The sequence below is a fragment of the Loxodonta africana genome, chromosome 23, assembly GCF_030014295.1.
Source record: "Loxodonta africana isolate mLoxAfr1 chromosome 23, mLoxAfr1.hap2, whole genome shotgun sequence".
In the NCBI taxonomy this organism is placed as follows: Eukaryota; Metazoa; Chordata; class Mammalia; order Proboscidea; family Elephantidae; genus Loxodonta; species Loxodonta africana.
In genome coordinates this window covers 77,364,430-77,390,303 of record NC_087364.1, presented here as the reverse complement: position 1 = coordinate 77,390,303, position 25,874 = coordinate 77,364,430, and the positions used below count along the sequence as shown (strand labels likewise).

Below are 25,874 nucleotides of genomic sequence, written 5' to 3'. Positions count from 1 at the left end.
GTAGTCCCTGGTTTTCCTTGGTATTCCTTGGCTTGTAGATGGTTCCTCACATGGTCCCTCTACCTGTCCCCCCGCCTCCGTGAATCTGTGTCTGTTCTCTTTTTATAAGACACCACTCAGAAGGGATTAGGCTTAGAACCGACCCTACTGGAGTATGATATCACTAACCTTTATAGAAGAAAACTGTTTCCAAACAGGGTCGTGTTTGTAGGTGCAGGAGTTAGGACTTCAGCGTAACTTTCAAGGGATGCAATTTGATCTATAACACTCCACCTTTTAGCTTCCCCTAAATTCATGTCTTTCCCTCATGCAAAATACATTCACCCCAGCCCGGCATCCCCGAAAGTCTTAACCCATTCCAGCGTCTGCTCTAAGTCCAAACTCATTTTCTGAATCATCTAAATTAAATATGGGTGAGACTCTGGGTAAGATCTATCCTGAGGCAAACTTCCTCTCCATCTGTAAACCTATGAAACGTAGGATGCAAGTTACCTGCTTCCAAAGTACAGGCACGAGGTAGACATTCCCATTCCAAAAGGGAAAAGTTAAAGGGAAAGAAAGGGTCACAGGTACCAAGCAAGTCCAATATCTAGCAGGACAAATTCCATTAGATCTCAAGGCTAGAAAATAAACCTCTTCTCCAGGCATATCTAGGTATTGGCCCCACCCTCCATTTTCTGAGCAGAGGCCCTACCCTTCAGATTCTGGGCAGAGGCCCCTCAGCTAGCCCCCTTTCTAGGCCCACTAGGACAGCAAACATGCCCCTCAGCCCTGGGTGGCCCTATTCTGTCCTGTGGAAACAGCAGCCATGCCCTCCGGAACTCGAGGTGGTAGCCCTACCCTTTCAACCCTAGGAAGCAGCCCCACCTTTTAAATTCAGCTATGTCATAAAACTACTGTAATTAAAACAGCTTGGTACTGGCTCTCATATAGACAAAAATAAAGAGTTCAGAAGTAGACCTGTGGCTATAGGAATTTAGTACATAGTAAAGTTGGTATTTCAGATCGGTGGGGAAATTATGGACTAGTTTATAAATAATGTTGAACAATTGACTATCCATTTGGAATTCAGCTGGACTCTGCCATACACTGTTCCCAAAATAAACTTCAGACAAATCAAAAAACTAAAAAGGGGAAATAATTTTTTTTAAGTGTTATGAGAAGAAAATAGAAGCCTATTTTTATAATCTTGGGGAGTTTCCAAAAAAAAAACCCAGAAGCTATTAAAAAAAAAAAGATTGACAGATATGCTTTATAGAAACAAAAAAAACCTTTATATGGAAAAAAATAGCAGTAAAGTCAAATAATAAAGATTGGTGTCCAGAATTTAACAAGAATTCCTACACATCAGAAACAAAAAGATAAATCACAAAAGAAAATTTGGCAAAGGTTCTAAGAAGTCATCTTACTAGTCAAGGAAATAAATGCAAATAAAAACTACAAGATGGGCAAAAATTGGTTTGGTGAAGCTTTTTCTTAAATGGTAATAGCTAGTGTTTATGAGAATGTGGGGAAATGGATCCTATGGGACACTGCTCGGAGAAATCATTTGGCATATGCACTTTTCAGAGGACGATTTGGTAGGCTCTCTTGATTTAAAATGTGCGTATTCTTTGAGCTAACAAATACACTTAAGGACTCTGTCCTTAAAAAATGCTTGTATGAATACAAAAATTTGTATGTACAGTCTTCTTTGTTTTTTTTTTTTTTTACATGGATGAGATTGTTTTTTCATTTGGTAGATGTTTGTTGTGCATCTGGTACGTCAGGCACTGCTAAGGGTACAGTACTTACACAAAACAGGCGAAAATTCCCCTCCTAAGGAAGACAGAAGAAGAATTGATGCATTTGAGTTGTGGCGTCAGCAAGGAATATTGAATATACCATGGACGGCCAGAAGAACAAACAAATCAATTTTAGAAGAAATCAACTAGACTGCTCCTTAGAAGCAAGGATGGTGAGACTTCAGCTTGCTTACTTTGGACACATCATCGGTAAAGACTAGAAAAGGACATGATGTTTGGTAAAATAGAGGGTCAGTGAAAATGTGGGAGACACCCTCCATGAGCTGGATTGACAGAATAGCAACAGCGGACTCAAACATACCAATGATCGTGAAGATGGCACAGTCCGCACAACCTTTCTTACTGTTACGTGAGGTCTCCGTGAGTTAGAGGCAGTGCGCCAGCGACTGACGACAACAACAGTGTGGAACTTATGTTCTAGTAAAGGCAGAAACAATACGCAAAATAAAGTTATATGGTTTATTAGGATGTGATAAGTGAGATGGAGAAAAATAAAGGGAGAGAGTACCCAGAGGGAGTGTTGCTGGATGGTCAGGAAAGGGAAGACCTCACAAGGGAGGTGATATTTGAACAAAGACTCAAAGGAGATGAGGGAGTGAGTCCTGCAGATACTGGGGGAAGAGCATTTCTACTTAAGGTAATAGCAGTAACAGTGATAACTAACATTGCTGTGTGCCAGGAACTATTTAAATATACCAAACCAAAAAACCACACCTGTTGCTGTCGAGGCGATTGTGACTCATAGCAACCCTGTAGGACAGAGTAGAGCTGCCCCATAGGGTTTCCAAGGACTGCCTGGTGGATTCGAACTGCCGATCTTTTGGTTAGTAGCCATGGCTCTTAACCACTATGCCACCAGGGTTTCCATACTGTACATGCATTGACATATTTAATCCTTACAGTGACTTCATGAAGTAGGTATTTTATCCCCATTTTTTTAGATGAGGAAACTGGGGCACAGAGAGCTGAAAGTTGAACGTAAGTAGTTTGGCTCTGAAGTTAACTTCCTAGCAGTTGCTATATAGTGTATTAGTTAACAACTTGAGGCAAGAGAAGTACCAGTGTGTTAGAAAAATAGCAAGGTTAGTGTGAGTACAGCAGAATGAGTGAAGGAAAGAATGGTAGGAGCTGAGGTCTGACAGGTGGTAATGGGAAGGGGATGAGATGGGAAGATTTGACTGGACTTAAGCTATTGTAAAGACTGGGCTTTTACTCTGAAGTGGGGAGCCGTTGCAAAGTTTTGAACAGGGGAATGATGTGATCTGACTGGCATTTTTAAAAGGAGATTCTTTAAGGGGTCCATGGACCTTTCTTCCCACAGAGTCTGTGGGTAGAATTAAGGAGGGCCTGGGATCTTTAAAGGTAGAATTAAGGTGGGCCTGGAATCTTGAGGGGGGAAACCCTGGTGTCGTAGTGGTCAAGTGCTATGGCTGCTAACCAAAGGTTAGGCAGTTCAGATCCACGAGGCACTCCTGAAAACTCTATGGGGCAGTTCTGCTCTGTCCCATAGGGTCGCTATGAGTCGGTATCGACTTGACGGCACTGGGTTTTTGAGGATCTTTAGAGAAAAAAATTTTATCTTTATTTTCACTAACTTCTAACTGAAATTTAAAACCCCATAGGATTTCCAAGACTGTAGTCACAGGAGCAGATGCCCCATCTCTCTCCTGGTAGGTTCGAACTGTCATCCTTTCAGTTAGCAGCAAAACCCTTAACTACTGCAGAACCAGGACTCCTTGAAATTTAGTACTTCCTTCATTTAATAATATAGCCAGTAAACCACAGTAGTTTTAAAGATACTTGAGACTTTGGCGCCACCAATAAAAACCACATTGTTGTTGTTGCAGAAATCCTGAAATGCCATGTATACTTACCATTACTTTGAAATTAAAGTAGTTATTAAGGAGCCCAGGTGGCACAGTGGTTAAGCACTCGGTTGCTAACTGAGAAGGTTGGTAGTTAAAACCTACCCAGCAGCTCTGTGGGTGAAAGACCTGGCAGTCTGCTTCTGTAAAGATTACAGCCTAGAAAGCCCCATGGGGCAGTTACACTCTGTCACGTGGGTCACTGTGAGTCGAAAATTGACTTGACAGCACACAGCAAGAACTAGATCTTATTTAATGTCATAATAAAAAAGCTCATGCACTACAATTTGGTGTTTTTTTTTTTTTCATATTTAGATAATTCTGTTTTTATATTTTGATATATTTTGTTAATAAAGGATCTTTGGTGGCATACTGGTTAAGTGCTCAGCTGCTAACTGAAATGTTAGCAATTCAAACCCACCAGCCGCTCTGGGGGTGAAAGATGTGGCAGTCTGCCTTTGTAAAGATTGTAGCATTGAAAACCCTATGGGACCTTCTACTCTGTCCTGTAGGGTCGTTAATGAGTAACAACCCAACAGCAATGAGTTTGGGGTTGGTATATATCAATACAGTTGGTTTCCTTTGCAATCTTATGTTTTCTTTTTTCAATTTTGTTTATTTTGTTATTGTTGAGAAAATACACAGCAAAACATAACACCAATTCAACAGTTTCTACATGTACAGTTCAACGACATGGATGAGTTGTGCAACCGTTCTCACATTCATTTTCTGGGTTGTTCCTCTCTCATTAACTCGTTGCCCCCTAGGGTTCCTGTCTCACCTTTCGATTTGCTGTTGTCAAGTTGATCCCATACAGGTAGTTCTCAAAAGAGCATAATGCTCAAGGCAGACTTTTTTTTACTAGTTAAGCTAAAATATTTTTTGGTTTTAAGACTGCAGGCGATATCTTTTGGCTTAAGGTTTAAAGATTATCTCAGGGTAATAAATTCAGGGGTTTATCCAGCTACCATGACTTTAGAAAGCCTGAAGTCCATGAGAATTTGAGATTCTGTTGTGCATTTTCCCCCCTTTTGACCCAGGATTCGTGTATTGAATCTTCTATGAAAATGTTTAGAAATGGTAGCCAGGCACCATCTAGTTCTTCTGGTCTCATGGCACATGAGATAGTTGTTCATGGAGGCAGTTAGCCACGTTCCACTTCTCTTGTTCCTGACTCTCCTTCTTCCTCTGTTGCTCCAGGTGAACAGAGACCAGTTATTGTACATTGGCTGGCCATTGCAAGCTTTTAAGACTTCAGGCACTGTGAAATGAACTGGGAGGTAGAACAGAAGCACTGACCGTGTTATTAAGCCAGTTAGTTGGGATGTCCCATGAAACCATGACCTCGAACCTCCAAACCAAGGAACCAAATCCCATGAGGTGTTTGATTGTACATAAGCAGCCTCAGCACCTACACTTTTTTTTTTTTTTTTTTTTTGGTCGTTGTTGTAGATATATCACTCAACTTTTTCCAGTTCAACTTTTTCCAGGTGTACAGCTTATTGACAGCAATTACATTAATCGGCTGTGCAACCCCACCCTTAATCAATGCAATTTTTCTATCACTGTGAACCAAAACTCGATACTCCATAAGCAGTAACTTCCCCTTTTCCCCTACCTCCCACCCTGGTAATCTCTGATAAACTTTAATCTCTATACATTTGCCTTTTCTGATCTTTTTTTTATAAGTGAGGTCATACAATATTTGCCCTTTTGTGATTGACTTTTTTCACTCAGCATACCATAATGTCTTCAGGCTCCGTCCATTATTACTTCTTTTCTGTATTTAAAAACACTATTCTGAGATGGTATCCATAGGTTTTACCAGACTGCCAAAGGAGTCTGTGGTACACAAAATTTAAGACTCTTCGTGAGGATTATTCTGGTCGTTTTGATATAAATGAACTGAGGAGGACGGTGGGGGACAAGCGTAGAAGGAGGATACAAGGTGTGAGGTTTGTGCAGTGATTTAGGTAAGAGGTCATGGTGAGATGGATCAGAGTAGAGGCCGAGGGGAGGTGGTGATGTGTAGACAAGAGTGTGTTTAAAGGTCGAGCCACCAGAGTTTGCTAACATTGAATGTCAAATGTGAGAGTAAAGAAGAATCAAGTCTGGCTCTAAGGTTTTTAGCCTGCACAGTTGGGAGGATGGAGTTGCCATTTGCTGAGATGGGGGTGGAGTAGGTTTGTTTAAGATCAAAAATTCAGTATTGGATGTAAGTTTAGGATATTTATTAGACACTTAATACTTTGTAACTTGCTGTTTCCACTTAATGTGTCTTGACATATGCAGTCATTAGAAAGAATGAGGTGAATCTATACACAGACATGGAACGTATATTGCTGTGAACATTTGAATGCTTTACAGTAGGCATGTGTCTGTGCGGTGGGTGACTTAAAAAAGAGAAGAGTATATATTCAAAAATAAGAGAGTGGTTACAGTATGTGATAGAGCAGTAACATGGTCATTAGAGAGAATGAAGTAGATCTGTGTATGCCACCATGGAAGAGCGCTAAGATCTAAAAATAAACACAAACAAGGTAAAGAGTAGGAAAAAAAAAGTCAGAAGCATAGTAAATTTAATAGTGCTTACTTTTAGGGGAAAAGACTGTGGGTTTCCCCCTGCCCCCCCCCCCCCGCTTCAGTTGAATTTACTAACCTTGTCCAGGTATTGTCTTTGTAACGTCATCTGTGCGACTATAGCTTTTTTCGAGGAGAGCCTGTAACGTACCTCTGTATTTTTATAAGCCTTACGAAAAAAAAAAATTTTTTTTTTATGCAGTATTATAAAGCTAGTAATAATTTTGATGAGCTTTTCAATACTTGGGACTATGAATGTGCAATGAAGATAGAAAATCATCTATATATGTTGTTAGGTGCCGTCAAGTCAATTCCGACTCATAGCGACCCCATGTACAACAGGACAAAACACTGCCCGGTCCTGTGCCATGCCCACAATCATTGTTATGCTTGAGCCCATTGTTGCAGCTACTGTGTCAATCCACCTGGTTGAGGGTCTTCCTCATTTTCATTGACTCTTTACTTTACCAAGCATGATGTCCTTCTCCAGGGACTGATCTCTCCTGACAACACGTCCAAAGTATTTAAGATGTAGTCTCACCATCCTTGCTTCTGAGGAACATTCTTGTTGTACTTCTGAGACGGAGCTGTTTGTTCTTTTGGCAGTCCATGGTATATTCAGTATTCTTTGCCAACACCTCAGTTCAGAGGTGTCAGTTCTTCCCGTCTTCCTTATTCATTATCCAGCTTTTGCATGCATATGATGCAATTGAAAACACCATGGGTTGGGTCAGGCGCACTTTAGTCTTCAAGGTGAGGTCTTTGCAGGACATTTGACCAACGCATTGCATCTTGATTTCTTGACTGGTGCTTCCATGGGTGTTGATTTGAGGATCCAAGTAAAATGAAATCCTTGATGACTTCAATCTTTTCTCCATTTATCGTGATGTTGATCATTGGTCCATTTGTGAGGATTTTTGTTTTATGTTGAGCTGCAGTCCATACTGAAGGCTGTGGGCTTTGATCTTCATCAGCAACTGCTTCAAGTCCTCTTCACTTTCAGCAAGCAAGGTTGTGTCATCTGCATAACGTAGGTTGTTAATGAGTCTTCTCCAATCCTGATGCCCCGTTCTTCTTCATATAGTCCAGCTTTTCGGATTATTTTCTCAGCATACAGATTGAATAGATATGGTGAAAGGATACAACCCTGGCGCACACCTTGCCTGACTTCAAACCATGCAGTATATCCCCTTGTTCTCTCTGAACAACTGCCTCTTTATCTACAGGTTCCTCATGAGCACAATTAAGTGTTCTGGAATTCCCATTCTTAGCAAAGTTATCTGTAATTTGTTATGATCCATATAGTCAAATGCCTTTGCATAGTCAGTGAAAAACAGGTAAACACCTTTCTGGTATTCTCTTTCATCCAAGATCCATTTGACATCAGCAGTGATACCCCTTGTTCCACATCCTCTTTTGAATCTGGCTTGAATTTCTGGCAATTCCCTGTCAATATACTGCTACAGCCTGTGTCGTTTAATATTTTCCCCCATAGAATCCTTCAGTATTACAACTCAAGGCTTGAGTTTTTTCTTCAGTCCTTTCAGCTTGAGAAATGCCAAGCCTGTTCTTCTCTTTGGTTTTCTACCACCAGCTCTTTGCACATGTCATTATAATACTTCGTCTTCTCGAACCTCCCTTTGAAATCTCCTGTTCACTTCTTTTACTTCATCATTTCTTCCTTTTGCTTTAGCTACTCAATGTTCAAGAGCATATCTCAGAGTCTCCTCTGACATCCATTTAGGTCTTTTCTTCCTTTCCTGTCTTTTTAATGACCTCTTGCTTTCTTCATGTATGATCTTGATGTCATTCCACAACCTATCTGGTCTTCAGTCATTAGTGTTCAACACGTCAGATCTATTCTTGAGATGGTCTCTGAATTCAGGTGGGATATACTCACGGTCATACTTTGGTTCTTGCAGACTCGTTCTAATTTTCTTCAGTGTCAGCTTGAACTTGTGTGTGAGCAATTGATGGTCTGTTCCACAGTTGGCCCCTGGCCTTGTTTTGACTGATGATATTGAGCTTTTCCATCGTCTCTTTCTACAGATGTAGTCGATTTGATTCCTGTGTATTCCATCTGGCAAGGTCCATGTATATAGTCGCCGTTTATGTTGTTGAAAAAAGGTATTTGCAGTGAAGAAGTCATTGCGAAATTCTGTCTTGTGATCTCTGGCATCATTTCTACCACCAAGGCCATATTTTCCAACTACCAATCCTTCTTCTTTGCTTACAAGTTTTGTGTTCCAATCACCAGTAATTATCAATGCATTCTTGATTGCATGTTCAATCAATTTCAAATGCAGAAATTGGGAAAAATCTTCAGTTTCTTTATCTTTGGCCTTGGTGGTTGGTGCATAAGTTTGAATAATAGTCATATTAACTAGTCTTCCTTGTAGGCATATGGATATTATCCTATCACTGACAGCGTTATACTTCAGGATATGTCTTGAACTGTTCTTTTTGACCATGAATGCAACGCCATTCCTCTTCAATTTGTCATCCCTGGCATAGTAGATCATATGATTGTCTGATTCAGAATGGCTAATACTAGTCCATTTCAGCTCAGTGATGCCTAGAATATTGATGTTTATGTGTTCCGTTTAATTTTTGACGATTTCCAGTTTTCCTAGATTCATACTTCGTACATTCCAGGTTCTGATTATTAATGGACGTTTGCAGGTGTTTCTTATCATTTTGAGTTTTGCCACATCAGCAAATGAAGGTCCTGAAAGCTTGACTCCATCCACATCATTAAAGTCAACTCTACCTTGAGGAGACGGCTCTTTCCCAGTCAACTTTTGAGTGCCTTCAACCTGGGGGACTCATCTTCCAGCAGTATATCAGACAATATTCCACTTCTTTCATAAGGTTTTCACTGGCTAATTCTTTTCAGAAGTAGACTGCCAGGTCCTTCTCCTTAGTCTGTCTTAATCTAGAAGCTCAGTTGAAACCTGTCCACAGTGGGTGACCCTGCTGGTATCTGAGTACCGGTGGCATAGTTTCCAGCATCACAGCAACACACAAGCTCCCACAGTACGACAAACTGACTGTATATAGTATACTTAATATACATATAAAACTAGGAAAAAAAATTCGGGGGTGTGTACATTAAAAATATCAATAGTGGCTTTCTCTGGGTGATGGGGATTTGAGATGATTTAAAAGTTTTTTTGTTTAATTTCTTGTAGACCATGAGAAGACAACGAAATGAAGTCGTAGTTGAGTTAAGGAAGGTGAGTCTGACTAATATTGGGTTACTTCCAGGAATAATTTTAACAGCATTATAGCGTGTACATATACATTTCTCCAGAAAGGTGTCAAATGTATATTATATTTTTATGTAAAATATGTAAATCGTATAACTAAATTTCATTTACTGAACATAGTTAAGCTTTTTTTAAAGATCTCAAGTGCTTAGTATTTCTTTTCCTCTTGAAAAATGAAAATTTTTTACTAAATTTGATAAGCTGTTGAAGTTGGCAAGATATAACTTGCCCACTATCCTAAGATAGAGATAACCAACGAGTTTCCAGATGATTTTATTGTCTGTAATTTTTAAATATTTATATAAAGTATAAATCATAGAGATAGTTGTACTAAATAGCTCTGCTCTTTATAGGTTACTAGTTACGCATGAAAAGAACTTACTTAAAAATTTTATTCACTTTCTAAGTAGGTTATACTGAAGAATATATTTGTAAATTTGTCCCAGCCGTTTTAAGTGAAGTTTCAGGTAGCGCTTGGTTTTTGAAAGGCATTGCTGGTTTTTGTCTGATTTTGAACTGCCCAACTTTTGCTTTGACTTTGCTTTTAGGTGAGAAAGAGAAGCTCCCAGATGATGTGTAAAACGGTTTAGTACTTCTAAAGAAATATGTATGTTTGGTTCCGACTTAAACTGTACACTATTTTAATTTTAAAAAATTCTTTTTTTTTTTTAATAGATCACAGTTCATTAAAAAATGCAATATTTGGGGTTTGGGGTTCATATTAATGTGGCGTATTTAATTCACAGTTTAGTTTAATTATCTGCATTTGAGTTTTACTTTTAAAAAGCACTTAATATTTCAGTGTGTAGGCATAACAATGCCTAACCTTTGTTTTAAAAAAAAAAGTGTTTTTTTTTTTTAATTGAAGTTCCTTTTTTATTTTTTAAGAATAAAAGAGATGAGCATCTCTTAAAGAGGAGGAATGTACCACATGAAGATATCTGTGAAGACTCTGACATAGACGGTGATTATAGAGTGGTATGTTATTGTTATTCTGATGATATAAAATTACTAGCAAAATATTTTGCATAAATACAGAATTTCAGGATGACCTTTTAACTTCATTTTCACTTTATCTTTTTTCCCAGCAAAATACCTCTTTAGAAGCTATTGTTCAAGTAAGTTTTTTCCTCTCCCTTCAATTGTATTTCTTGGACTCAACAACTGATTGTTTGTCTACATCATAAATTGTTTTTCTTTTCTTTTTTTTTCTTTAATAGAATGCTTCAAGTGATAACCAAGGAATTCAGCTAAGTGCAGTTCAAGCTGCTAGGTAGGTTAAACTTCGAGGATATATTTTAACTTCCACTGGAACAGGGGTTCCATTTTGGGCTTTTACAATATAGTAGCCCTGTCAGTCAAATGAAATTTTGATGACAGCAATAGAAAACAGTCATACACCAAGTTGTTCTCTAATTTAGAGTATTAAAATTGGTGGCAATTTTTTAAACTCACAAATATGTTAAAGCTTTAGTGCACAGAAGAGATGCTAGGGAAAAACTGATTTGACAGGTTAATGACAAACGAATTGAAAAACATTATAAAATCTTACCTTTACTAATTAATAGGTTTAATCTTATAAAAAGTCAGGCTCTTCAAATCCTGCCCAGGTAGCTAATTTTTCTCATCATCTTCATATTGATAAAACAATAAATCAAGAGTGATAAGCTTGTATCAATGTTATAGGCAAGAAGATTTAGGGGTAGAAACACTCCTATTCTCTTTTCCAGGGAGAAATACCAAGTTATTTTGCACAGTTCTCTTGTGAAACTCATTTTCTCATAGATTGTTTACAGGAAAAGCCAGAAAAACTGATTACTAAGACCTTCATATTAGTTTGAGGAAAACATGTTTGTGTCATAGTAGAATATAGTGGTTCGTTTGTATATTCGTGAATTTAAGAGTAAATATTCTTGTGTTGTGATATCAGTGAGAAATTGACTTGTAGAATTTCAGAATTGAAAAAGATTTCACAGGTTCATCAAGTATCTTATTCAGTGCATAGAATCTCTTATATTTATTGGAGCTTTCCTACTTTTGTGTATTCAACTTTAAATAACCTAGAACAGATAAAGAAATTATTGAATTACAGTGTTATCCACTGCAGGTAAAAGAACTTCTTTGTTAAGTAGACAGAAAATTGCAGAAGTCACACCTCAGAATGGCACATAAATGTTTATACCAAAACCTATTGCTGTGGAATCGATTCCAAATCATAGTGACCCTATAGGACAGAGTAGAACTCCCCCATAGTGTTTCCAAGGAGCCCCTGGCGGATTCAAACTGCCAACCTTTTGGTTAGCAGCCATAGCTCTTAACCACTGTGCCACCAAGGTTTCCAGTGTTTATAGGAAGAAAGAATTAATAAGTGGTTAAATTGGTCATTAGGTTCACCATCATCAGAGTTGATTTTTGACGTACAACAAAATGAAACACTGCCTGGTCCCGAGCCGTCCTCACAATTGTTATGCTTAAGTCCATTGTCACAGCCACTGTGTCAGTCCATCTTCTGGAGGGTCATCTTCTTTCCTTACTGACCTTCTACTTTACCAAGCATGGTGTCCTTCTCCAGGGCCTGATCCCTCCTGACAACATGTCCAAAGTTGTCTCGCCATCCTTGATTCTGAGGAACATTCTGGTCGTACTTCTTCCAAGACAGATTTGTTTCTTCTTTTGAAAGCAGTCCGTGGTATATTCGATACTCTCCAATGGCACAATTCAAAGGCGTCAGTTCTTCTTTGGTCTTTCTTATTCATTGTCTGGCTTTCCCATGTATATGAGGCAATTGAAAACACTGTGGCTTGGGTCAGGCGCACCTTAGTCTTCAAGGTGATAAGGTGATTTCTTTGCTTTTCAACACTTTAAAGAGATCTTTTGCAGCAGATTTGCCACATGCAGATTTTTTGATTTCTTGACTGCTGCTTTCATGGGTGTTGATTGTGGATCCAAGTAAAATGAAATCCTTGCCAACTTTAGTCTCTTCTCGGTTTATCATGATGTTGATTATTGGTCCAGTTGTGAAGATTTTTGTTTTCTTTATGTTGAGATGTAATCGATATTGAAGTCTGCAGTCTTTGATCTTCATCAGTAAGTGCTTGAAGGCCTCTTCACCTTCAGGTTGTGTCATCTGCATAGCACAGCTTGTTAATAAGTCTTCGTCCAATCCTGATGCCCTGTTCTTCTTCATATAGTCCAGCTTCTCGGATTATTTGTTCAACATACAGATCGAATAGGTATAGTGAAAGTATCCAACTCTGACGCACAACTTTCCTGACTTCAAACCATGCAGTGTCCCCTTTTCTGTTTGAACAACTGCCTTTTGATCTATGTACAGGTTCCTCGTGAGTGCAGTCAAGTGTTCTGGAATTCCCGTTCCTCACGATGTTATCATAATTTGTTATGATCCACACAGTCAAATGCCTTTGCATAGTCAATAAAACACAGGTAAACATCTTTCTTATATTTTCTGCTTTCAGCCAGGATCCGCCTGACATCAGGTATTATATCCTTTGTTCCACATCCTATTCCGAATCCAGCTTGAATTTCTGGCAGGATACACTGCTGCAGCCACTTTCGAATGATCTTCAGCAAAATTTTACTTGCATGTGATATTAATGGTATTATTCAATAATTTCCACATTCAGTTGGATCACCTTTCTTGGGAGTAGGCATAAATATGGATCTTTTCCAGTCAGTTGGCCAGCTAGCTGTCTTCCAAATGTCTTAGCAGAGGCAAGTGAGCACTTCCAGCACTGCATCCCTTTATTGAAACATCTCAGTTGATACTCTGTCAATCCCTGGAGACTTGTTTTCGCCAGTGCCTTCAGTGCAGCTTGGAGTTCTTCCTTTAGTACCATTGGTTCCTGATCATATGCTACCTCCTGAAATGGTTGAACGTTGGCTAGTTCTTTTTGGTACAGTAGACTCTATATTCCTTCCATCTTCTTTTAATGCTTCCTGTGTTGTTTAATATTTTCCCTGTAGAATCCTTTAGTATTTCAACTCGAGGCTTGAATCTTTCTTCAGTTCTTTGAGCTTCAGAAATGCAGAGCGTGTTCTTTGGTTTTCTAACTCCAGGTCTTGGCACGTGTCATTATAATACTTTGTCTTCTCGGGCTGCCCTTTGAAATCCTCTGTTTAGTTCTTTTGGTTCACCATTTCTTCCTTTCGCTTTAACTACTCAGCGTTGAAGAGCAAGTGTCAGAGTCTCTTCTGACATCGATTTTGGTCTTTTCTTTCTCAGGTAGAGTGAATCCCTGGAGGACCCTGAGATAAGAGCAAAACTACTTTCATAATAATTCTAAGACTTTATTTGCCGTTTTTCACTGTGTTAGCATTGAAATTAATATTGCAAAAACAGTGGGGGGGGGGGTAAAGTTGCTGGCACCTTAGCACAGATCAAGACAGTGCACCAAACTGATTTTGTTATGTTTTTTGGATTTTGTGTTTTTCACCATCATGCACTCAGAGGAAAAAAAGGGCCATTTCTTTTAAGATTAGTCACAAAAACAGTAATTAAAAAAAATAACCTTGATGCTTAATTTTGTGTCTTTAATATTATATGTTACAAAAATGAGAACTGCATAATGAATTAACTTCTCTCTATTGCATGTGGAATGGTACTAGCTATGTATCATCCTTGGGAAAATTGAGAAAATTTCACGGAAATCATTTTCTGTAAGGCTTAGTTCTCTTGTGGAATCTTGGCTGAGAAAGGCTGCATTAAAACTTTTACAAGTTTGGTTTCTTTTGCTTACTTTGATCTAAGTACTATTCAGTGTTTTACAGAAGATGCTGTGAAAATAGCACGTGTTATAATTCTTGCTTTTTAAGAAGCTTAGAAGCTAATTGCGAAGGCAACACTATACAACAGAAGTAGTGATTCTCAACAGCGGGTGTTAAGACTATGATGTATGAATACTCTAGGAAATCAGAGAGGGTATTAAGAAGAACATAGAACTTGAAATGGACATGGAAAGGTATTCAGAGTTTGGGTTAGATAGAAGAGAGGGCATCTAAGTGAGATGAGTAGGATGTGAAAGGCTTGGAAATGGATTGAAATTGTGCAATAGAGATAACTGACCTGTTGGTGAGTTACAGAGAATAAGATTAAAAAAAAAAGTTACAGAGAATAAGATTAGTTAGGTAAAATATAGCCAACTCATGGAGCAGTTTAAAGCTAGGTCAGCGTTTACATTGATAGGGTAGTAAATGAGCAGCCAGCAGTTGGTTTATATAGATGAATGATCAATAAAGCTTTCTTAAACCTTGCCTTTATCTAGTAGTATGGGGAATTTGAATGGGTAACCATTTGTGTTAGGCCACGGAGAGGACTTATCTGCTGATGAACCTGAAGTCTGCTCTATGTATATGTGGGCACATAGAGAGAGGACTTACCGGCTGAACCTGCAGTCTACTCTGTGTGTGAACAGGCACTAGATTTTCGTTTTTGTTTTTGACATCTAAGCTCTAGCTCTAGTAGTGCAGGAATGTGTTTGACTTTTTCACTTCGTACCTCCAGCACATCTTTGAATATTTTTCTGTGTGTTCCTATGCTTATCCTGTATCAGTTTAGTTTCTGAAATGAGAATGTTGTTGGGCTTTTATGGCCTTAAATTGAGTGTGTGGAGTAGGATGAAGAATTGGACACTAGAATTAGCTATGAATTTAAGCTAGCGGCCCATCACTGAGATTGATCCTATTTTTGTTCTTTGACTCTGTTGTGATGTATTATGAAAAATTTCAGATATTTTGGTGACCTCTTAATTCCTTTCTTAGCAAGGTAAATGCCATATTGAAGGAGTCTGCCCACTTTTTTTCTCTGAACTCAAAATTAAGTCCAAAGGTAAAACATATAGAACATTTGTTGTTGGGTATCATCAAGTTGATCTCAACTCATAGCAGCCCCAAGTGACAGAGTAGAACCCCCCATAGGGTTTTCTTGGCTGCAAACTTTTACAGAAACAGATTGCCAAGTCTTTCTCCTGCAGAGTTGCTAAGTGAGTTCAAACTGCCAACCTTTTGGCTAGTGGCCAAGCTCTTAACCATTGTACCACCAGGGCTTTATATACAGTGTTTTGTTGTCTTTTTATGCCATATTTGGGACATTATAGAGGGAATAGTATTACTGTAGTAATGAAAATGGTGAAGTGGTTCGTGTCTATATATTCTTCTAATTATTGATCATCTCTGCAAATTTCATTTATAAATTAATCTTTTTATAATTAGAGAAAAGGTTGTATTATAGAAATTATAAAGTAACTTTCAGAGAGGATACTTGTGCCAAATATTCAGGTGTTTGGTTATATCTATAAAAAAAATCATATATGAATTCAAATTTAATTATAATGTATGTCATTAAGTTTCACAAGGGGTATATGTATCTCTCATAGGAAGCTTTTGTCCAGTGATCGAAATCCACCAATTGATGACCTAATAAAATCTGGAATATTGCCTATTTTAGTCCATTGTCTTGAAAGAGATGACAAGTAAGTACATTATTAAAAAATAATAGTACTTTTACAATGTATCCTTTGTAGAAGACAAGATTTTCTAGTAGTTAGTTTGATCTTTAAAGAAAAAAGAAAAGGGATATGGGATGGAGTTGAAAAGTCAAAGAGAAAAACAATACAAACTGTGGTAAACCCAAGAGATGACGGTAAAGGCCAGAGAGCAAATTGAGAATGAGACATTTAACTTATTTGTAAACTTTGAAAATTTGTAAGAACTGATTTGGCTAAATAGGTACTTGAGAAAACTGGGGAGTGATGTATAGATAGCTTAATAGAAAGTTTTTACAGAAAATAAGAAGAGCACTCGGGGAGGTTGTATGCTTTTTATACTGAAGAGATTGTTTTAAACAGTCTTTAAAATTAAAAAGATAATAAAAATGCTGAATGGATATGTTTTGAGACAAAATGTTTAATATCTTCAAAAAGCTGGAAGGGAGAAATGATTGGTAGACATTTGGGCCAATGTAAAAAATCCTTAGTGTTAAGAATATTTGTTTTTTTTTAGTCCTTCTTTACAGTTTGAAGCTGCGTGGGCTTTGACAAACATTGCGTCTGGAACCTCTGAACAAACTCAAGCAGTAGTTCAGTCCAGTAAGTTGATTATTAATAGACAAAGTTGTGATTTTTAAAAAAGAAATCTGTAAAAAGTAAACAGTGATTCTCCTAAAAGAATTATAGGTACTGTTATTATAAAATTACGGCTACCCAATTAGATAGTTGAAATAGGCCAACTTAAGTATGTCTCTTTTAAGTGACTGACATTTTCTGTTTTGGAAAATTCATTTGATTCATGAGAACATTTCCTAATTATTGTAGTAGATTAAATTATTGATTTCTGTTGTACATGGTAATCTTTTACAAAGTAGTCGTATTGAAAGAATGATGCGACAGTTTTTCATCGTCATTATAATAAGATTGATTTTCATTTATGTTTCAGAAGATGTGAGTGGGAAATAATTATTGAAGCTAATAATCTGAGTATATTGTTTTCATGTCTCCGTAGTCCCCCAACTTACAATGTATTCAAGTTACGATGAATCACACTTAACGGCTGTTTTTTGTGTTTTGTTTCGTACATTTTGTAATAGTAATATGTACTACCTACCATGCTGCAGCATGTAATTTGCTAATGTTACCGTTCTCAGATACTCACTCCCACATGTTCTATTTACTGTTCAAAACATTGATGGATAGGTTGCACAGCTCATTATCTTAAATACTGTCAATAAGTTGTACACCTGTTAAAAGTTGAATTGACAAAAGTTGTGTGATAGTTTTTACAACGATGCTAAAAAAAAGTAGCCGCTGAGGCTGCTTATGTACAACCAAACACCTCTTGGGATATCGTTCCATGGTTTGAAGGTTTGGAATCATGGTTTCAGGAATTATCCCAGTTAACTGGCATAATAATGTGTTCAGTGTTTCTCTTCTACCTGGGGTCTTAAAAGCTTTTAAAAGCTTGCAAGCAGCCAGCCAAGGCGTAACAATTGGTCTCTATTCACCTGGAGCAACAGAGGAAGGAGAGCCACAAATAGGAGGAGGATATGGAGTGCCTGGCTAATTGCCTCCATGGACGACTACCTCCTTTGTCACAAGACCAGAAGAACTGAATGGTGCTTGGCTACCGTTACTGAACATTTTAGTCAAAGATTCAATAGAAGAATTCTGAACAAAAGGGGGAAAATGCAGAACATAATCTCAAATTCCTGTGGACTCTATAGACTTTCTGGAGCCATGGAAGGCAAGATGAACCCCTGGAACTGTTGCCCTGAGATAATCTTTAAACCTTAAACCAAAAATACCCCTTGAAGGCTTCTTTAAACCAAATAACAGTTTAGCTTAACTAGTAAATAATGTCTGCCTTGAGCATTATGCTCTTTTAAAAACTATCTACATGGGATCACATTGACAATACCTTACCTTACCCATTGCTGTCAATTCTGACTCATAGCAACACTATAGGACAGAGTAGAACTACCCATAGGATTTCCAAGGAGCACCTGGTGGATTCGAACTGCCAGCCTTTTGGTTAGCAGTCACAGCACCACTATGCCACCAGGGTTTCCTAAATTGACAATAGCAACTCGAAAGATTAGAGAGGAAACCTAGGGCCAGTGAGTTTGTTACTGAGGGAGGAACAACTCAGAAAAGGAGGGCGAGAATGGTTGCACAGCTGGAGGAATGTAATCAGTGTCACTAAATCGTATATTTAGAAACTGTTGAGTTGGTGTATGTTTTGCTGTGTGTATTTTCAACAACAGCAAAATAAAATTTAGGAAAAAAAACTGAGATAAAGCAGGCTATGGCCTGGTCCGCAATGAAACCTGTGTTGGTGTCAGTGTAGGGAGTTGTAAGGGATAGAAAGCTGGGCAATGTTTACCTCTAACAACTTAAAAATGGACTGTGCACTCGCCCGACAGCTGTTACGACTCTGACTTCATTGTTATGATGCTGTCTCCAGCAAATAAAGATCAGATTTATAAAGATACTGATAATAAAAGCCAATAATAATTTTTAAAAAATAAGAGAAAAATGTATTCGACTTACGTCAGAACTGACTTACGAGGGTGTCATTGGGATGGGAACCCAGGTGTAAGTTGGGGACTACCTGTGTACTTGTCTAAATTTGTTAAAATCTTAAACACTATGTATATAGACACTTCTGTTATAATTTTATTTAGGAAAGATAATTACCTTAAGTCTTAGTAAAACAGGTTTAGTTCTGAGTTTTGGTAGTTTTTTTTTTGGCTTTGTTTTGTATGGTTTACTGTTAATGTAAATTTCTTAATCCCTCTCATTCTTTTTCCATTCTGTTTTATATAATCTTTAAAGATTAAACAGGCTTACAAATTAACACTGTTAGTCTGTTTGAATATACCAAAAATAATAAATAAATTACCTTTTGTTACAAGTAAGCATGATTTATCTACATATACACAAATTGTGTTTTTCAAAGTAATATTAGAAGAAAGTAGAAGTCATTTATTCATTCAGTGCGTTATTTCTGTTCAGATGCAGACCTGTTTCAGTGTTTCCCATCCTCTTTGTTGAACAATAGAATCACTTTCTGATTCAGAAGATTTCATGTGGCCCAAGATTCACTGGCCTGTTTAATAGGTCTATTTAATGTTACCTTAAATTTCTATATCCATAAGTTACTTCAACAATTAGGCTCCCCCCCCCCCCCCCGTTTTGAAGATAATACTTGACCTTAAGTGCGTGGTAAAGAACAGGATGAATCCAGTCCCTATAATGTGAAGATTGAGCCAATACATTCCCACTTCTCTGTCACTAGCTGCCTCTCTGGCACTTTTTTTGTCTGACTCCGGTCACATGGAGCTAGGCCAGAGCTCTCAAATTAAAAGGAGACTGTCCTTCAGACCACTAATAGGCAGGCAGTAGCTACAAGTTTGGGGAGTTCACATGACATGCCAGCCTTCTTACCTGCCAGCCACCAATTTGGGGCTGGTTTCCCACTACCTCATCAAGATGCCCGCTGCAGGTTCAGGAGTCCACATGACACCTTTGCTTTCTGACCTCCTGACTCCTCCTGCCCCTTTGGGTTCAATAATGTACTAGAATGACTCACAGAATTCATGGGGAATGTACCATAATTATGACTATGGATTTATTATACCCAGAAAGGATACAGCTGAAGAGACGGCTCTGGGAGGGTTCTGAACATAGAGCTTCCATGTCCCAAGGGATGTACTATCCTCCCAAGAGTGAATAGTTCTCACCAACCAGGAAGCTGTCTGAGCATTTTTGTTGCCCAGTCCTTCATGGTAGTCTAACTCATGCCTTCTGAGGCTGGTTTATCTTGGCCCCCCAGGTGAGTCTCTTCTGGTCTGGCCAGCCCCCACTTGCCAGCACAGATTCTCTGGTGTGGCCTGGAAGTTCCAGACCAAGGCACCCCAGTTATTCCAAGGGGTATTTCTCTGGAGCCACCTTACTTAGGGTAAAACTAGGTCCTTTAACCCACAATAAGGAACTAATTTTAAAATTAGAACTAAATCCAGGTTTCATTGTAAATGAAATGTGTCGACATAAATTTGATCTTTGTCCATATATTAAGAACTATCAAAATTCTAGCCAATAGAATTCAACAACACATCAAAAAGATACTTCACCATGACCAAGAAAAAATGTAATCTGTTGTATAAATGAAACAAAAGACAAGAACCACATGATCTTATCAATTGATGCAGAAAAGGCATTTGACAAAGTTTAACACCAATTCATGATAAAAACTCCCACCAAATTAGGAATAGAAAGAAAATTCCTCAACATAATAAAGGGCATTTATACAAAGCCAACAGCCAACATCATCGTAAATGGACAGAGTCTGAAAGCATTCCCCTTGAGAATGGGAACCAGACAAAGATACCCTTTATCACCACCCTTATTCAACATTGTGCTGGAGGTCCTAGCCAGAGCAATTAGGCTAGATAAAGAAATAAAGGGCATCCAGACTGGTAAGGAAGAAGTAAGAGTATCTCTGTTTGCAGATGACATAATCTTATACACAGAAAACCCTGAAGAATCCTCAAGAAAACTACTGAAACTAATAGTTCATCAGAGTATCAGGATATAAGATAAACATACAAAAATCAGTTGGATTCCTCTACACCAAGAAAAAGAACATCGAAGAGGAAATCACCAAATCAATACCATTTACAGTTGCCCCCAAGAGGATGACGTACTAAGGAAACCAAGAGACCTACATAAGTGGAAAAACATACCTTGCTCGTGGATAAGAAGACTTAACATTGTAAAAATGCCTGTTCTACCAAAAGCGATCTGTGGATAAAATGCAATTCCAATCCCGAATTCCAATGACATTTTTTAATGAAATAGAGAAACAAATCACCAACTTCACATAGAAAGGGAAGAGGCCCTGGATAAGTAAAGCATTACTGAAAAAGAAGAACAAAGTGGAAGGCCTCACTCTACCTGATTTTAGAACATATTATACTGCCACAGTAGTCAAAACAGCCTGGTACTGGTACAATAACAGATGTGTAGACTAATGGAACAGAATTGAGAATCCAGACATAAATCCATCCACATATGAGCAGCTGATATTTGACAAAGGCCCACAGTCACTTAAATGGGGAAAAGACAATCTTTTTAACAAATGATGCTGGCATAACTGGATATCCATCTGCAAAAAAAATGAAACAAGACCCATACCTCACACCATGCACAAAAACTAACTCAAAATGGATCAAAGACCTAAATATCAAATCTAAAATGATAAAGATCATGGAAGAAAAAATAGGGACAATGCTAGGAGCCCTAATACATGGCATAAACAGTATACAAAACGTTACTAACAATGCACAAACACCAGAAGAGAAACTAGATAACTTGGAGCTCCTAAAAATCAAACACCTGTGCTCATAGAAAGACTTCACCAAAAGAGTAAAAAGATTACCTACAGACTGGGAAAATGTTTTTAGCTATGACATTTCCAATCAGCACCTGTCTCTAAAATCTACACGATACTGTAAAAACTCAACTACAAAAAGACAAATAACCCAATTAAAAAATGGGCAAAGGATTTGAGCAGGCACTTCACTAAAGAAGACATTCAGGTAGCTAACAGATACATGAGGGAATACTCACAATCATTAGCCATTAGAGAAATGCAAATCAAAACTACAACGAGATTCCTTCTCACTGCAACAAGGCTGGCATTAATCCAAAAAACACAAAATAATAAATGTTGGAGACTTTGTGGAGAGACTGAACACTTATATACTGCTGGTGGGAATGTCAAATGGTACAACCACTTTGGAAATCGATTTGGCACTTCCTTAGAAAGCTAGAAATAGAACTACCATAAGATCCAGCAGTCCCACCCCTTGGAATATATCCTAGAAAAATAAGAGCCTTTACGTGAACAGATATATGCACACCCATCTTCATTGCAGCACTGTTTACAATAGTAAAAAGATGGAAGCAACCAAGGTGCCCATCAATGGATGCATGGATAAATAAATTATGGTATATTCACACAATGGAATACTATGCATCAATAAAGAGCAATGATGAATCCATGAAACATTTCATAACATGGAAGAATCTGGAAGGCATTATGCTGAGTGAAATTAGTCAGTTGCAAAAGGACAAATATTGTATGAGACCACTATTACAAGAACGTGAGGAATAGTTTAAACAGAGAAGAGAATATTCTTTGATGGCTACGAGAGTGGGGAGGGAGGGAGGGAGAAAGAGGGGTTTTCACTAATTAGTAGATAAGAACTATTTTAGGTGAAGGGAAAGATAACACACAATACAGGAGAGGTCAGCACAACTGGACTAAACCAAAAGCAAAGAAGTTCCCTGAATAAACTGAACGCTTCAAAGGCCAGCATAGCAGGGGTGGGGGTTTGAGGACCATGGTTTCAGGGGACATCTAAGTCAACTGGCATAATAAATAAAATCTATTAAGAAAACATTCTGGATCCCACTTTGGAGAGTGGCATCTGGGTTTTTAAACACTAGCAAGCAGCCATCTAAGATGCATCAATTGGTCTCAACCCACCTGGAGCAAAGGAGAATAAAGAACACCAAGGACACGAGGTGATTACGAGCCCAAGAGACAGAAAGGGCCATGTGAACCAGAGACTGCATCAGCCCAAGACCAGAAGAACTAGATGGTGCCCAGCCACAACCGATGACTGCCCTGAAAGGGGACACCACAGAGAACCTCTGAGGGAGCAGGAAAGCAGTGGGATGCTAACCTCAAATTCTCATAAAAAGACCAGACTTAATGGTCAGACTGAGACTAGAAGGACCCTGGAGGTCATGGTCCCCAGACCTTCTGTTAGCCTAAGACAGGATTCATTCCCAAAGCCAACTCTTCAGACAGGGATTGGACTGGAGTATGGGATAGAAAATGTTACTGGTCAAGAATGAGCTTCTTGGATCAAGTAGACACATGAGACTATCTGGGCAGTTCCTGTCTGGAGAGGAGATGAGAGGGCAGAGGGGGTCAGAAGCTGGCTGAATGGACATGAAAATAGAGAGTGGAGGGAAGGAGTGTGCCTGTCTCATTAGAGGGAGAGCAACTAGGAGTATATAACCAGCAGCCGTAGCACTTAACCACTACGCCACCAGGGTTTCCAGGGAGTATATAGCAAGGTATATATAAGTTTTTGTACGAGAGACTGACTTGATTTGTAAACTTTCAGTTAAAGCACAATAAAAAATTTTAAAAAACTATAATTTTGGTCCTGAATAAATAATTTGTTAGTCAAAATTCTGCTAATGTTCTAATAAAAAGCACTTTTATTAAGTGGGATATATTTTAAACATTTTTGATAGATTTTTTTGCTTTTAGATCTCAGGCAACAAAATTGATTTTTGGTTTAGAGTATAAAATGAGTAGTATCTTCAACCTAAAGTGATAGTCCCACCCCTGCTTTTTTTTTTTTTTTTTTTCCTTCAGATGCTGTGCCACTTTTCCTGAGGCTTCTCCATTCACCTCATCAAAATGTTTGTGAGCAAGCAGTGTGGGCATTGGGAAATATCATAGGTTTGTATAAAACTTATAATGCTAGCCCAACATCTGTTGTTATCAAATACTAGGTAATTAAAATGACTATTAGTAGTCTAAAAGAAAAACTATTTGCCTTTTTCTGTACTAATTTTTATCAAATTCTACTAGTTTCTGTACTAGTAGTTTTATAAAAATTATGCTGTTTAAGTGTAAACCCATAGTAAACAATGAAAATTTTTGTTGCTTATGATACCATTATATCAACTTCTGATATTTCAATAATCGTGAAGTATGTATATGATTTAGATTCCATCTCCTCTTCCTCCTGACTTAAGCTGAAGTCCATTTTGTTCTTTGACTCTCTGCATCAAAGAAAGAGAGAATTAAAAAAGAGGCAGCAAAACCGTACACCAGTAATTTTCTGCATGACAATTTTGAGAACATCTGAAGTGAAATTTTTATCTCTTGGTGATTTCAGTACATTAAGATATAGCAATGTCACCCCCTATTATCATAAGTTATCAGAGATATATGTAGCCTGTGGCCAGTCTGGTTGTATGTTGAACACTGTAATCGCCATACCTTTTGGATTTTCTCTGATAAATAACTGAGGACAATTCTGTTATTTCAAGGATTTGTATTTATGTAGAGCCTAACTTAACCCAAAATCAAAAACTCAAAGAACTGTCTTCCACTGGAGAATGGAAAAAATCTAGGGTCTGAACTGTATTATGTCATAGCTCAGGTGCTTTTTGTAGGATTCTTAGTAATTTCGTAAAGGAGAAGGATATTCTTGCTTTTGCATGGAAGTAATATTGCTTTCATATAATTCTCTTTATTGCCCTTTACGGGGCCAAAGCAGGGTGCAGGGGATCATTACTCTACCACAATTGCAAGTTTTCAAAAGGGTGGTGTCTTGGGCTGGGTTCTCTAGAGAAGGAAAACCAGTGAAGTGTATGTTGTTGTTGTCGTGTGCCTTTGAGTCGATTCCGACTCATAGCGACCCTATAGGACAGAGTAGAACTAACCCATAGGATTTCCAAGAACAACTAGTGGATTCAAACTGCCAGCCTTTTGATTAGCTGCCTGAGCTCTTGACCACCTCACCACCAGGGCTCCAGTGAAGGGCATGTGTGTGTGTGTGTGTGCGTGCGTGCGTGTGCGTGTGTGTGTGTAGAAAGAAAGAGATTGATCTCAAGAAAACGGTTCATGCGATTGTAGAGGCTAGCAAGTCCCAAGTCCCTGGGCCAAGCATCAGGCTGGAGGCTTCTTCTGACTCATAGAGTTACAGGGGCTGACGAACCCAAGATGGGCAGGTCAGATGGCAGGCCACTGGCTCATGGGCTATGGAGGCTGATGAATCCAAAATCAGCAGGTAAGATGACAGGCTGCTGACTTACAGGCTGCAGGTTGATGAATCCCAGGATCGGCAGGCAATATGGTAGGCTCAAGTCTCAGGAACTGGAGGTCAGATGATGACAAACCAGAAGTAGGATCCAGAGCAAACAAGCAAGCTTTGCCAGAATGTCCATATATATTGGATGCAGGCCACACCCATGAGGAAACTCCCCTTACAGCTGATTGGCTGATACACCAGATCACAACATGGAAGATGACTGTATCATTGCATAACTGCCAAATTACATCATTACATAACTGCCAGACCATTGAGAATTGTGGCCCGGTCAAGTTGGCACACAACCTTAACCATCACAGGAAGGTTCCTCTGTTCTTTGCATAGGACATATTGTTATTAGGAATACCATTTTTTGCATATCCAGGGTCCCCCAAATCAGCCTGGTACAGAGTTCTGTGCTCCTTTGTTTTTATGCAGAATTTTAGATTTAATACTGGTAAAGCTGCGTTTTGATTTTTAATTCCAGTGACATCCTAGAACTGATTAGAATACGTGGATGCAAAAAGAGCATTTTACCTCCAAATACTATAGTGCAAGAAAAGTGTTTCCATTTATGGAATGTAATTCTTCACCATGGCTTCAGAAATTAGAGTGATATGCTTGGTACAGAAATTAATCCTGCACCCCTAGAGTTTCTGCTTCAGTGGATGTGAATGGGTCCCCGGGTGGCACAGTTAAGTGCGATAGTACTAGCCAAAAGGGTGGCAGTTTGAACCCACCCAGAGGTGCCTCAGAAGACAAGCCTGGTGATCTGCCTCTAAAAGATGACAGTGTTGAAAACCCCATGGAGCAGTTCTGCTTTGCACACATCATGTCGTCATGAGTCTGAATCGACTTAACGGCAGCTAACAACTACAGGACTGAATAGTTGATATACTCTTGGTGGTCTGAAATAGGAAGGTCAATATGAACTCTACAG

The 25,874-nt window shown here is 38.5% G+C and overlaps 1 protein-coding gene across 2 annotated transcripts in view; it reads left to right on the top strand.

Moving 5' to 3' along the window:
- The window catches only part of KPNA4 (karyopherin subunit alpha 4), an 80,940-nt gene that overhangs the window by 24,104 nt on the left and 30,962 nt on the right, over positions 1 to 25,874 (top strand). For both annotated transcript variants that reach the window (XM_064275667.1, XM_010595924.3), the window contains exons 2-8: positions 9,442 to 9,486; positions 10,408 to 10,497; positions 10,608 to 10,637; positions 10,740 to 10,792; positions 15,912 to 16,007; positions 16,537 to 16,622; positions 23,488 to 23,574. In XM_064275667.1, coding sequence (XP_064131737.1) covers positions 9,442 to 9,486; positions 10,408 to 10,497; positions 10,608 to 10,637; positions 10,740 to 10,792; positions 15,912 to 16,007; positions 16,537 to 16,622; positions 23,488 to 23,574 — 487 coding nt within the window. The remainder of the gene's footprint in view (positions 1 to 9,441; positions 9,487 to 10,407; positions 10,498 to 10,607; positions 10,638 to 10,739; positions 10,793 to 15,911; positions 16,008 to 16,536; positions 16,623 to 23,487; positions 23,575 to 25,874) is intronic.